The 14614-nt window shown below is 46.6% G+C and overlaps 1 protein-coding gene across 1 annotated transcript in view; it reads left to right on the top strand.

Moving 5' to 3' along the window:
• The first annotated feature begins 3713 nt into the window (after positions 1-3713).
• CD79B (CD79b molecule) overlaps positions 3714-14614 on the top strand; it is a 52309-nt gene continuing 41408 nt past the window's right edge. Inside the window, exons 1-2 of the mRNA XM_068262106.1 lie at positions 3714-3825; positions 4447-4524. Of these exons, the coding sequence (XP_068118207.1) occupies positions 3714-3825; positions 4447-4524 (190 nt within the window). The remainder of the gene's footprint in view (positions 3826-4446; positions 4525-14614) is intronic.

Below are 14614 nucleotides of genomic sequence, written 5' to 3'. Positions count from 1 at the left end.
GTCGGTGGGCATCTTTGATCGCACGCCTGTTGCCGGGCACTTTCTGCACATGTGCGTGACGTCACATACATGTGCAGCGGTAATACTAGGGGTCATAGCGACCCGGAAGTAGTACTGGTCCATAGAGATTCGCTGGGGAACTGTTCGCCAGCATCTCTACTTCTTAGTAGCAAGGAAATATCCTGGAGGAGAAAATAAATCAGCCTGGAGCACTTGCTGCTAAAATTGACAGTCAGAAGGTTAAAGGAGAAACCGTGTTTTAGGTGAAAAGAACCACAAATTGCCCGCTGATCAACAATGCAGTTAGTACGTTCTGATTTTCACACTGGGGCAAACCCTTTGGCCTAGATTCACTAACCGTAATTAACATAGTAGCGCACGCGCTAGTGAAGTATGGCGGGAGCAATACATCACTACTGCACAGTTATTATAAGCATCGACCGTTGCTTATTTACGCTGCCACTAGCATGCTTAGCATGCACAGCTACGTCATGAATTCACTCTAGCTTATTAGTGGCCACAAGGGGATATAGCTCACTCTACAGTTAGTGAATCAAGGCCACAGTCCTTAATTCATCATGACTGCCTGTTTACTGCCTGTTTACAAACACTTCCCCTTCACTAGAGGTGAGCATACCCTATCAGAAATTGCTGATGGTGAATTTGACACAAAAAGAGGAAGTCCCACCCGTCCCCATTCATTGATCAAAGTTCCCGGCACAAAAACCGACGGCCGAGTTTCTGCGTAAAAAAGAAAAGTTTCCCTTCCTCTTTCTAGTTCCTGGAAGCGAGATTGTTCGCTTCCAGAACTTTTTCACTGTGGCCATCTTGTGGCCAAATAGTAAAACTACACCCACATACATTTTTTAATATATAAATACATTATATTACATTTAAAATTAGCTGTTTACCTCCCACACCAAAAATTACCCAAATAAAATTTTTAATAAAAAATAAATAAATTACATTTAAAAAAAAAACAACTACATAAATAGTTACCTAAAGGGTCTGAACTTTTTAAATATGCATGTCAAGAGAGTATGTTAATATAATTTTTTTAAATGATAAGCTTGTAAATACTGATGGATGCAAATTGAAAAAATGCACTTTTATTTCCAAATAAAATATTGGCGCCATAAATTGTGATAGGGACATAATTTAAATGGTGTAATAAATGGGACAAATGGGCAAATAAAATGCATGGGTTTTAATTACGATAGCATGTATTACTTTCAGACTATAATGGCCAAAAACTGAGAAATAATGATTTTTTTTCCATTTCTTTTTTAATCTTCCTGTTAAAATGGATTTAGAATAAAATAATTAGCAAAATGTACCACCCAAAGAAAGCCTAAATGGTGGTGGAAAAAAACAAGATATAGATCATTTCATTGTGATAAGTAGTGATAAAGTTATTGGTGAATGAATGGGAGGTGAAAGTTGCTCGGATGCATAAAGTGAACAACACTATAGGCTGAAAAGTGTGTCTGTTGTCACACAGCTCTCAGGCGCCCTGTGATCACATGGGGTGCTCCCCTCCAGTTACGCCACTGCCTGCTGCCAATGTATAGTCACACAGAGCAGGTAAATAATAAGTGCACCCTAAGTGGAAGCTTAGGCACACATTTTTATATTTTGAACAGTAGTGAAGGCGTAGAACATATGTCTGTCTTTTATGGTTTTCTGTGTCACCACTGGTGCGATTCCACTTAAAGTGGTGTCCATTGCAGAAACCCAACCCCCTTCCATGTCCCCCATTTCCCCATGCTTTGGCAATGCCTGTATGAACATGCCAATAAAGCTATATTTGATTTGAATCTTGCCTGAGACAGAAAAGCAATAAAACAATTTCTAGCAGCATGTGGAAAGGTCAGAACTTCTGGGAGGATTTTATTGCTTGGATGACACATGCTGGAACATACAGGCATTCAGATCAGAGTGAGAACTGGGCAACATTCCTAAAAATGTCACTGAATAGGTTTGTTTGTGAATATGAGCAGTAGATGTGCAGCCGAATACATCTGCCGGAGGGACTGTGCCATGTCTTCACAAGAACAGCCCAAATGTCATGATATTTCCACACGCGCCCTGAAAGCACATGTTTACCCTAATTAAACCGTAAACAGAGTGGTGAAAAGACATCTGCTATAGCTCATGCAGAAATTCATGATCTGGACCAAGCCAACACCTATACAATGCAAAACATGAGCATCCTGTCCTCAGCGTATCCTTTCCCTTTAATCAATATTCATAGGCGACTTCAATTTCACTCCTATCGTCTCCTAATGTCAGCATCACTTCCTCTGTCACCTTTTTCAATAAAACATTGTACGCGTGGACAAACAGATCCATCTGAAAAGGGAAAACACTTCACAATAAATAAACTGCATAACTACCAGTCTTAAAGGCCAACTTCAGCTAAGCTTTTTTTCCACATTTTATTAATTTCATATGAGAAAGGGTAGGTCTGCTAAGTTGCAATGACTGTACATGACTGTTTCCATTCATTGAGGAAACGTTCTCTGCCCCAAACCCATACCAAGAACTTGACTGAGGGGCCATGTCCCCACAGTGCCCATAGTGTAGGAAGTGAAGTGACTGATAACTGAAGGAACCTGACAGAGGCTACCTCTTCCCAACTAGTTCTCTGTTTTTGAAGAGTTAAAAAAAAAAATAAAGAAAAAAAACTGGAGTTGTTATCTATTGGTATAAATTTGTCCAACAGCTTGTCGGAATTCAGTCCAGTTCCTGAAAAGTTACCGTAATAGAAGCCAAAACTGTTGAAAAAAACAAGAGATAAGGCTTCTGCTAAGGTTTTAATGCTGGAAATTTCACAGGGTCACTACTTCTGTTTGTTTTTCAGTCAGAAAGGCAGATCTGTCATGGCTGCTGTTCAGAAAGAAGATGTAAAATGGATACTTTAAACTGAACATAAAAGATGACTTTTTTTTAAATCAGCTCCACAATTTACCTCTTTGTGAAAATGTTAAGTGGCTGTAAGGCTTCTTTTATTCTGCAAAACACAATTCCGATTACCATTTCTGATTTGTCATTTCGATTTACGATTTTCACTGGACGCTAGCAACACAAGAAGAAAAAACAGAAAAACACAGCACGCAGGACTCTTTTTAATCGCATCAAAAATTGGAAACGGAATTGTATGTAAAATCACATCAAAATTTGAAATCGGAATCGCATGTAGTGTAAAACAGCCCTGTACTGATCAGTCTAAAATACCCTTTGAATCCCCTGACCGGTGATCATTATGCAGAGCACTAAAGGCACAACAACTGTTCTGCAAACTTATTCCACTGAAAGCGAACATGTGAAGATGTAAAATGTCAGATACAGTACTTGCCTTGAGAGAGGGAAGCCTCAGTATCCTCCAGAGGCTTTCCCTGTCTCCCTTCACCTCGCCGTTCTCGCAATGTGTCCTCTGCAGGGCGGCACTGTGCATGCACAGTAGCATGAACCCACTCTGGCTTTGGCAGAAAGAGTCAAGCCTGCCCAGCTCCATGCAACTGCACATGCGCGAGCCATCCACAAGGACTTGACGGTTTTTTGGCTGGGGCCAAGCAGGTCACTGGTGCACACACGACTAGCGGCAGCTATCAGCGCGGCTACAGCTGCAATGCTATAGTCCGCAACCTGCGTTTCTGGATTGCTGATGCTGGCGATAGTTGGACCCGGAATTAGATGACCCCCAAGTCACTATGACTCAGAGAGGGAATAGTATGTTACACCACCGGGAATTTCAGCAGGAGCAGCAGGATGAGTTGTCATCCAGCTCGCCCTGCACCAAGCTGACCAGCGGCGTGCTGCCATGTATGCGGGTGGACACTTCCTTCTATTGGGATGAGCAGCCATTTGGGGCACTTTTTTCCCTACAGACACACTTTTAAGTGACACTGAAGAGGAAAAAAATCTCATTATATCATAAATTGTATGTGTAGTATGGATAATTAGTATAGCATTAGTAGCAAAGAAAAGTGTCATATTTTTATTTTCAGTTATATATTATAGATAATATTTTTTATAACATTGCATCATTCTCTAATAATTGCAGTTTCCACAATACACTCAGCATTTTAAATGATTTCACGGAGCAGGCTGCTGCCCTTTTGAAATTTTCTCTGCAGAAACAACAAACTGTAGAACACTTGCTTTTCACAAAAAATGCTAATGGTAACAGCCACAGATACATCAGATCTTCGTTATAGCAATGCAATTCTTCATACAATACTCTATGAAGTGTAAAGACAATGTAACTGTGCTTGAGAACTTTGTTCTGCTCAGCTGCCTGTAGGGAAATGTGTTTTGGTTTCAGAAGGACTGGCCGTTGCCTGGAGGAAGCCCCGCCTGTGATTATTAGCATAGTGCCTCCTGCCCTGCCCAATCCTCTCTGGTCTCCTGGGAACATGTATGATCTGTGTGGTTGCATTTCAGGCTGTATGTGGGGACACATCAAGATGAACACAGCGGAGGCCACAGTGGCTGTCATCTTCATTGCCATCCTTATCCTGGGTAAGTGACTGCATTTACTACATCAATGTCATTATTCTGTAATTGCTCCACATTGATGAAAGCCTAAAGGACAACGGAAGTGAGAGGGATTTGGAGGCTGCCATATTTATTTCATTTAAACCACGTGAGGACTGCAGTGTCAAACCCCCCTAAAGACCAGGCCTTGTTTTGAGAAATTCGCCACTGCAGCTTTAAGGCCAAGCTGCAGGGCCGCACAACTCAGCACACAAGTGATCCCCCCCCCTTTTCTCCCCAGCAACAGAGCTCTCTGTTGGTGGGGTCTGATCACCCCCCAGGTGTTTTTTTTTTTTATAAATATTTATTTCTTTATTTTGCTAATTTTTTTTACTATTTTTTTTCTATTTTATAATCCCCCCTCCCTCCCTCCGCCAGCCAATCAGCGAGATTGGCTATCATAGGCTTCAACCTATGACAGCAGATCACTTCCACAGCAACAGCGGGGACAGCCGTGTCACACGGCTGTCCCCAATACAGCGCTGCCTTAGATTGCAGCGCTGTACGAGGTAATTAGACGGCGTCGAACAGTCTCCGAGCGGCGATCGCCGTTGGGAGACTGAAGTCGGAGCTCCGCCTACCAAGCAGGAGATGCCTGCATGCGATCTTCTGCAATAGCTGGCCCCAGGACTTGACGCCAATTGGCGTTAGGCGGTCCCGGGGCTGCCACCACAGTCACGCCCATTGGCGTGAAGCGGTCGTTATGTAGTTAAGCAATACCAGTTGCCTGGCTGTCCTGCTGCTCCTCTGCCTCTAATACTTTTAGCCATAGACCCTGAACTAGCATACAGCAGATCATGTGTTTGACAAAATGCTGTCAAAATTAGCTGCATGCTTGTTCCTGGTGTGATTCAGACACTACTGCCGCTAAATAGATCAGCAGGGCTGCCAGGCAACTGGAATTACTTAAAATAAATATGGCAGCCTCCATATCCCTCTTGTTATAGTTGTTCTTTAAAGAGAACCCGAGGTGGGTTTGAAGAATCCTATTAGGACACAGAGGCTGGTTCTGGTTGCCTCCTGCACTTTGGTGTCTCAGCCTTGGGTGCTAGAGGACCTTGTCCTGGCTCTGATTCTACAAGGTCACTGTTATCTTTGGATCTCAGTTACGCAACCTATCACTCAATATTTTGCTTATTCCCAGGAATTATTCTTTTCCCAGGACAAATTCTTCTCACTTCAGTCGTCCTTTAAATCTGATTGGCTCACATAGGTTAGTGCATTTTGCATTAGGGGTCTGTTTATAATAGCCTGGACCGTCCATCTCTGTAAAGCAACAAGAATGTGGTGAACAAGCTTAGATTCACCAACTACTTTGTGCTCTGCAGAGATGGCCGGTGCAGGCTGCAAATCATGAAGCTTAAAGGACGCAACCAAACTGTATGGAATCTCATATTCATTATTATGAAAGCAGCCCCCCTACAGAATATTCTGAAAAGACGTCCAGTCGTCGTAAACTGGCAAATGCTTAGAGCCAAAGGTGGGCTGATGCTTCTGCAGTATGTCCTATGTCATAGGAGTAACAATACCACTTTGTAAATACCAGAGCCATATCATCCACAGGGCAACCCTAGGCAGTTGCCTAGGGCCTGGAGAAAGTCTAGGGGCCTGGTGGATGGTAACCCCCACCAAATCTTACTAAAAAAGCCAGGTGACCATCAGCGGTGGACAATAACTGCTATCTTGCCTAGGGCCTCATTTCATCTTAATCCTTTTCTGGTAAATACAGCAAATGCTATTAAATACAGGTAGTCCTCTACTTAGAAATGGCTCAAGTTACAATGTTTCATACATACAAACAAAACTATCTAAATGTACAAAATATACATACTATATCATTACTTATTTTACATTATTACATATTTTTGTTGTTACTTGTTACAGGATTGTATAAACTGTTGTGAGTAGTTTAAAACAAAGTAAAAAAACATTGAAGACAACCAAAAAACACAGTTTATACTGTATGTCCAAATCCAGAGTTGTCCACAAATCATTATCCGTGTTTCACCATGTTTAAAGGGGCCCATACACCTAACGATTTTCCCGCCGATATACAGCAGAGTCGATCACTGTGATCGAATCTGCTGTGAAATCGTTGCGCAAACGCTGACAGAACGATAGATTTCCGTCCGAAATCAATCGTTCCCGTCGATCCGTCCGTGCGGAAGATTTCCCTCGATCGCCGGCGGGTCAGGGGTGCGTCGATAGCGGCGTTCGAATGCCCGACGACTGACGCAATACAGCGGCAATACATTACCTGCTCCGCCGGCGCGTGTCCCCCGGTCTCCGCTGTCTTCTTCTCCACGCTGGTCTCCGGTCCGGCCGGCTTCACTGAACTTCCTGTCCCGGCAGGAAGTTTAAACAGTAGAGCGCTCTCTACTGTTTAAACTTCCCCCGGACAGGAAGTTCAGTGAAGCCAGCCGGACCGGAGCCCAGCGCGGAGAAGACAGCGGAGACCGGGGGACACACATCGGCGGAACAGGTAATGTATAGCTGGTGGGGGGCAGCGGCAGCGTCACAGATTGTGATCGGTTTCATGCTGAAATCGATTCACAATATGTTTGCAGTAAAGGCAGCCATACGATCCCTCTCTGATCAGATTCCATCAGAGAGGGATTTATCTGTTGGTCGATCTAATGGCAAATCGACCAGTGTATGGCTACCTTAACACAGGACTCTACTTGCAAACAAATTTAACTTGCAAAGTCCCAGAACGTATCCTGTTTGTAAGTAGAGGACTGCCTGTAATTAGGTATCTATAATGCAATAAAATGCACAATGTTAACTATTTATTCTCCTTTACTACGCTCTTTCATTGCACTTTATCGTCAAAAAGAGCAATTCACATTGTTTGTTGTAGCCTAATGGTCTATGGATACATAGGGCTTGATTCACTAAGACAAATAGCACGCCTTATCAAAGTTAACACGCCTTATGAGAATAGCATAGCGAGCGCTACGAACTGATGCCTACTAATTGGCAATCCACTTGTCCTGCTCTGAGCCCCTGCGGGTTCGTAGCGCTCGCTATGTTACTCTGATAAGGCATGTTAACTTTGATAAGGCATGCTATTCGGCTTAGTAAATAAAGCCCACAATGCCTTCTCTGTACTCCTTGCTCCTTACATACAGTGTGTACAGTTCCATTTCAGTTCTGTCCTGTCACTTTGTATCAGTTTTGCGCCTGTTTTCTATTAGTTTCACTGTTTTGTTTTTGTATTCAAAAAAGAAATGTTAATATAAAAAAAAAAATGCGCAATGTTAGTTTGCATTTCAAAGCAAAAAGTGCCATGCTATTTTTTAAAGATCAATGGCTGGGCACTTCAGTAGAGGGGAATCACATTTTTACCGCAGGTTAGCATTGCCACAGCAGTTGGACCTTGGTTAGCATTGGCACATCAATAATGTACCCTCCTCTACATGAAAGTGGTCTGCAGTGCAACATAACAGGACAGATCGTTGGCAAGACCTCTAGCAGAGTGGAAGGGATCGTACTTCGCAATCCCCCGCGCTATACTGTGCACTTGGCTGGTTCTCACGGGCTTCTGCTGAGCGTCATGTTCAAATGCTGGCAATTGTTTTTTCAAGAGCACCAGTGTTTATCAGCTAAGCTTTTAATGTCTTTTGAAGGCTTTAGGGCTGGTTCAGACGGACGCTTGTGGTGCGTTTACCGCAAGCGTTCGGAACGTCGCGGTAAACGCTCCCATTCAAGTGAATGGGAGCGTTTACACTGAGCTTTTGCACGCGTTTACACGATCACAGCGTTCGGGTCCCGATTTTCGCTAGCGTCCGAGCTGCTACTGGAAGCGCCATGTAGCTTCCAGGGGGCAGCCAACCGCGACGGCTAATGTCCCCCTAGGGTAAGAAAAAACGAGACAGCATCGGAACGCGACGTGAAGGCTACTGAAAGCCTGACCGCGCAGCCGCCGCAACGCCCCCAAACGCGACGCCACGCAGACGTCCGTCTGAACCAGCCCTTAAATGGCTATCAGTGCTTAGCGTTTGAGAGCATTGCGTTTTCTGGGCATTTTGGTGAATTTTGCAGGAAAAGGCTGGGATTTTTGCATGCAGGAAGCAGAAATACGGGCTTTTGTTGGCTTTCAGTGGCTTTTGCTGGCATTTAAATGCAACACCAGCAACTGCCAACTACTTCTAGAAGCTGCATGTTGCTTGTGAGATGAGACACCCAGGATCTACTGACAGGCTTTCATGAAGGCCCGCAAAAGTTTGTACTAAACGCTCCCATTCACTTGCATGGCATGGGGCTTGATCCCTAAAAACATTGCTTTTAAAACGCTGCGTTTAACGCCTGTAATGGCAGAGGCCCTTTTCGTGAGGAGGCGGGACAAGGACCTGCTGATGTGTAAATACAGGACTCAGGTACGCTTCCCCTCAAAAAAATACAAAAATCTACCACATCCTTATATATTTTATACTGGATTTCATACCAGAAGAATCATTTTGCATTATAACAAGACTTTTTTTCTAATCAACCCCTTCTTTCCCCCATCTAACCTATTATCATAATGCCCCAAACCTCCTCTATACTTACCTATGTGGGTACTCAACATGAGCTTCTATCTTCTAAACAGATAACCGCAATCCTAAGGGAACCTTAACTGAGAGAGATATGGATGTTCCCTTTTAAACAATACCAGTTGCTTGTCAGTCCTACTGATCTCTTTGGCTGCATTAGTGGCTGAATAACACACCTGAAACAAGCATGCAGCTAATCAAGTCTGACTTCAGTCAGAGAACCTGATCTGCATGCTTGTTCAGGGGCTGTGGCTAAAAGCATTAAGGCGCCCCAATTTTGCAAACCATTGGTCCGTCAGACCCTCCCGCAAGGCGGTCGTTCTGCCGACAGTTGCACGTGAGTACAAGCTATTGGCAGACTGATAAGACTGTTTTTGACTAATCCGCCAAGCGTTCACTTCAGTTGTCCTTTAATAGCATCAGAAGCTGGATAGCAGATGATAGTTTATGGACTCACAAATATTTCGCTATGAATGATTCCGCTCAGGGGTGTTGCTGCTAGGATCTTAAGAGATCCAGGGCACTTTTGGGCATTCCAGCCCAAAAAATGGATGTGGCCATGCACTGGAATGTGGATGTGGTCATGGGTGGAGCCAAATTTACATGAACTTAACAGCGGTCTGAGTAGGTCTGCCCAGCTGGGTGCCTCTATGGGGCATGCTGGGTACTGTGTGGTGCCAGGCTGGGTGCTGTGGAGCCTCTACTCTGCCTGGGGGACATCGGGGCACACCAGAATAGATCAGGGGCACATGCCACTGATCTTTGGGGCTAGCGACGCCCCTGATTCCGCTTACATTGCCACCCCTAAATAATATGATGCATGCATATTTGAAATGCATACATTTCCATACAGCGTGGGGAATCCCCTCCAATCTAATCTCTGGGGATTTACAGATCATAAATATATAACATTGGGGTCATGTCAAACCACTTGTAAGGATATTAAATGTTTCCATCGTCAAGTACATTTCACAATCTTCTTAGATTTGGAGGGCATTAACGATACACATCTGTGGAGCCAACCTTCCATATAGACCTGTGTACAGGGCACAGTTGTTTACACAAGTAGAACCAAAGCGTGACAGTTCTGTGAAAATTCCACTTCCTGTACATCTGTGTGAAAGAGGAAGCAGATGAGCTATGTCTAGAAGTCTACTAGAATGAACAGTGAGGCAAATAGTAACTACACTACGAACAAACACAGAGTCGATGCCATAAATAGATGCACCACAGACCTCAGATGGTGTTGTGATGATTTGTAAGGACCTGGTTTGTACTGGTAGAAGAGTGTGCTTGCATCATCCAGGCAATCCAGTCAGCCCTGGATGGAGTGCAGGTACCTACAGTACAGACATAGCTCCCAACTTTCCCCAAACTAAATCCCTCTGTCCCTTTCTTCCTTATTTGTCCCACTTTCAAGACTGATGTACAAAAATACATATCAAAAATATATATTTGATATGTATTTTTCTTTGCTAGTCTACATTAGGGGACCCAATAAGGAAACATGAAAGGAAATAGTTGGTTTGGCCAGTGGTGTGACTGGCCAAACAGCATGAGCATAGTTTAATACAACCTATTGGAAACCTAGCAGCAATAGACCCTCACCTCTGTGCAGAGAGCAGCTCACCTTATTACATGGCTGAAAACAGGGCCGGCGCTACCATAGAGGCAAAGGAGGCAGCTGCCTCAGGGCCCCAGAGCTTGTAGGGGCCCCCAGTGGCTACAAGAGGGAAAAAAAATTCAAATCGGCCTTATAGTTTTTGAGAAATTCGATTTTAAAGTTTCAAAGGAAAAAAAATACACATTTAAAAACCTGCCGACTTTAATGGTTAATAGCAAATCCACCTTAAATGCTAGAAACCCTAAATTTGCAGGATATGTTAAGGAGATCATTAGGAATAAGAGGAAAAAACAATTTTTCAAAAAGACCTTCTAGTTTTTGAGAAAAACGATTTTAAAGTTTCGAAGGAAAAAAGTGTACTTTGAAATGCGGTAAATGTCACTTTTAGTAGCGAACCTAACGGTAGTGTAATTTTACATGCATCAAACGAAAGCGCAATAAATTTCCTGATGGGGTTTCCAGGGGGTCTATATTCAGCCGCAGCGCTTTGGCCAGGGATCGCTATACAGCCGCAATATGGCGGTATGAAGATCCCTGGCATTTTTTCCTATTTTCCCAATTTTTTTTTATGTTTAGAGTGTGGGAATTTAAAAAAAAAAAAAAATTATGTGGGGTCCCCCCTCCTGAAACTTTTTAACCCCTTGTCCCTGTTATACTTACGGGCCGCAGCTCCGTGGACGGCGTCCCCCGCTCTCTATGCGCGCGCGGGTGGCTGGCCGTAGTTTGTTGATCTCGGCTGGGAACGTGTGTACGTGGATACGCAATGGCGTCACACGTAATGTACGCATGCGCGGGGTTATGCCGTACGTTTGTACGCATGCGCAGGCGTTCGGATTTCGCGCCAAACGGGCTATAAAAGGCCAGCCCTTTCAAACAGACAGTGCTGTTCGTTCTGACAGCTAGTGGTTTCTCTTGCCGTCAGTCCCTGGCCTGCTGCTTATTCCTGACTCTACCTTTGACTCGGATTGTACCTGGATTCTGCTCTGCCTGCCGCCTGCCCTTTGACTCGGATTGTACCTGGATTCTGCTCTGCCTGCCGCCTGCCCTTTGACTCGGATTGTACCTGGATTCAGTGGCGGACACAGGCAGCAGTGGGCCCCTGTGCAAAATATCAATTGTGGGCCCCCCTGACCTGCGGCGCGCGAAGCGCGCCGCGGCAAAAAATGGGCGTGGCTATAACCTACGACGCGCGAAGCACGCCGCAGCAAAAAATGGGTGTGGATAGAACCTGCGGCGCGTAGCGCCGCGGCAAAAAATGGGCGTGGCAATGACCGGATAAGGGCGGAGCTAACTGTAATTTAAAGTGATCCCGGGGTGAGAGTGATATGGAGGCTGCCATATTTATTTCCTTTTAAACAATACTAGTTGCCTGGCGGCCCTGCTGATCTATTTGGCTGCAGTAATAAACTGAATTACACCAGCAACAAGCATGCAGCTTAATCTTCTCAGTTCTGACAATATTGTCAGAAACCCCTGACCTGCTGCATGCTTGTTCAGGGTCTATGGTTGAAAGAATAAGAGGCAGAGGACCAGAACGGCAACCAGGCAACTGGTATTGCTTAAAAGGAGAGAAATATGGCAGCCTCAATATTATTCTCACCTCAGGTTCCCTTGAAAAGTGCAACGCAAAGACAGTGGGCCCAGGTTTTGGTGACCCTTTCCCCAGAAAATTCACATAATTGTGCAGGTTTTCTCATGAAAATACACATAATGTGAGCAGATATGCCCAGAAAATACGTGCAATCATGTCGGCAGATATGCCCAGAAAATACGTGCAATCATGTCGGCAGATATGCCCAGAAAATACGTGCAATCATGTCGGCAGATATGCCCAGAAAATACGTGCAATCATGTCGGCAGATATGCCCAGAAAATACGTGCAATCATGTCGGCAGATATGCCCAGAAAATACGTGCAATCATGTCGGCAGATATGCCCAGAAAATACGTGCAATCATGTCGGCAGATATGCCCAGAAAATACGTGCAATCATGTCGGCAGATATGCCCAGAAAATACGTGCAATCATGTCGGCAGATATGCCCAGAAAATACGTGCAATCATGTCGGCAGATATGCCCAGAAAATACGTGCAATCATGTCGGCAGATTTGCCCAGAAAACACATGCAATCATGTAGCAAATTTGCCCAGAACATACATGCAATCATGTGGCAGACCTGCCCAGAACATACACGCAATCATGTGGCAGACCTGCCCAGAACATACACCTGCTAAAATAAATAATAAAAAAAACCATTTACTCACCTGCAGCAGCAGACCTCCTGTCCCAGCCTCCATCCAGCGCGCAGCTCCCATGGGTGGTTGGGTGGATAGGTAGCCTGGTGGGTAGGTAGGTAGGCAGCCCTTAGCCGGGTGGGTAAGTAGCCTGGTGGGTGGCTGGGTAGCCGGGTGGGTTGGTAGCCTGTTGGGTAGGTAGCCTGGTGGGTGGGTAGGTGGGTGGTTAGGTAGCTGGGTGGGTGGGTAGGTAGCCTGGTGGGTCTTTAGGTAGGTAGCCTGGTGGGTTGGTAGGTAGCCGGGTGGGTAGGTAGGTAGGTAGCCTGGTGGGTGGGTAGGTAGCCGGGTGGGTGTGTAGGTAGCCGGGTGGGTGGTTAGGTAGCCGGGTAGGTAGCCGGGTGAGTGGTTGGGTAGCCGGGTGGGTGGGTAGCCAGGTGGGTAGGTAGCCGGGTGGGTAGGTAGCCGGGTGGGTAGGTAGCCGGGTGGGTAGGTAGCCGGGTGGGTAGGTAGCCGGCAGGGTGGTTAGGTAGCTGGGTGGGTAGGTAGACGGGTGGGTGGTTAGGTAGCCGGGTGGGTAGATGTGTGGGTGGTTAGGTAGCCGGGTGGGTAGCCGGGTGGGTGGTTAGGTAGCCGGGTAGGTAGCTGGGTGGGTAGGTAGCCGGGTGGGTGGGTAGGTATCCGGGTGGGTGGGTAGGTAGCCGGCAGGGTGGTTAGGTAGCTGGGTGGTTAGGTAGCTGGGTGGGTAGGTAGCCGGGTGGGTGGCTAGGTAGCCGGGTGGGTAGGTAGCCGGGTGAGTGCGTAGATGTGTGGGTGGTTAGGTAGCCGGGTGGGTGGGTAGCCGGGTGGGAAGGTAGTCGGGTGGGTGGTTAGGTAGCCGGGTAGGTAGCCGGGTGGGTAGGTAGCCGGGTGGGTGGTTAGGTAGCCGAGTGGGTAGGTAGCCGGGTGGGTGGGTAGGTAGCCGGCAGGGTGGTTAGGTAGCCGGGTAGGTAGCCGGGTGGGTGGGTCGGCAGCCGGCAGGGTGGTTAGGTAGCCGGGTAGGTAGCCGGGTGGGTAGGTAGCCGGGTGGGTGGTTAGGTAGCCGGGTAGGTAGCCGGGTGGGTGTGTGGGTATCCGGGTGGGTAGGTAGCCGGGTGGGTAGGTAGCCAGCAGGGTGGTTAGGTAGCCGGGTAGGTAGCTGGGTGGGTGGTTAGGTAGCCGGGTGGGTGTGTGGGTATCCGGGTGGGTAGGTAGCCGGGTGAGTGTGTGGGTAGCCGGGTGGGTAAGGTAGCCGGGTGGATGGGTGTGTAGCTATCCGGGTGGGGGGCCCGACTCCTATCCTCCCTCACTCACCTCGGGGCCCCCCTCCCGGTATGCGCGGCGGCGGCGGCGGCGGCGGGCGGGAGAGCAGAAAATCCAGGAAGTCTCCGCCGGGGCTGCAGCAGACACTAGAGGCTGCTGCCGCTTGGTCTCCCGTGTCTCCAACTTTGTACACTGCTCGCTACTAAACCAGGAAGTAGCGAGCAGTGTACAAAGTTGGAGACACGGGAGACCAAGCGGCAGCAGCCTCTAGTGTCTGCTGCAGCCCCGGCGGAGACTTCCTGTATTTTCTGCTCTCCCGCCGCATCGCATGAGGGGGAGGGGGGGGCCGATGTGAGGGGGGAGGACAGGAGTAGGGGCCCCCCAGGTTAAAATAAAAATAAAAGG

The sequence above is a fragment of the Hyperolius riggenbachi genome, chromosome 12 (assembly GCF_040937935.1).
Source record: "Hyperolius riggenbachi isolate aHypRig1 chromosome 12, aHypRig1.pri, whole genome shotgun sequence".
In the NCBI taxonomy this organism is placed as follows: domain Eukaryota; kingdom Metazoa; phylum Chordata; class Amphibia; order Anura; family Hyperoliidae; genus Hyperolius; species Hyperolius riggenbachi.
The sequence above is the reverse complement of the archived record's forward strand: the minus strand, read 5'-3'. Positions and strand labels throughout refer to the sequence as shown.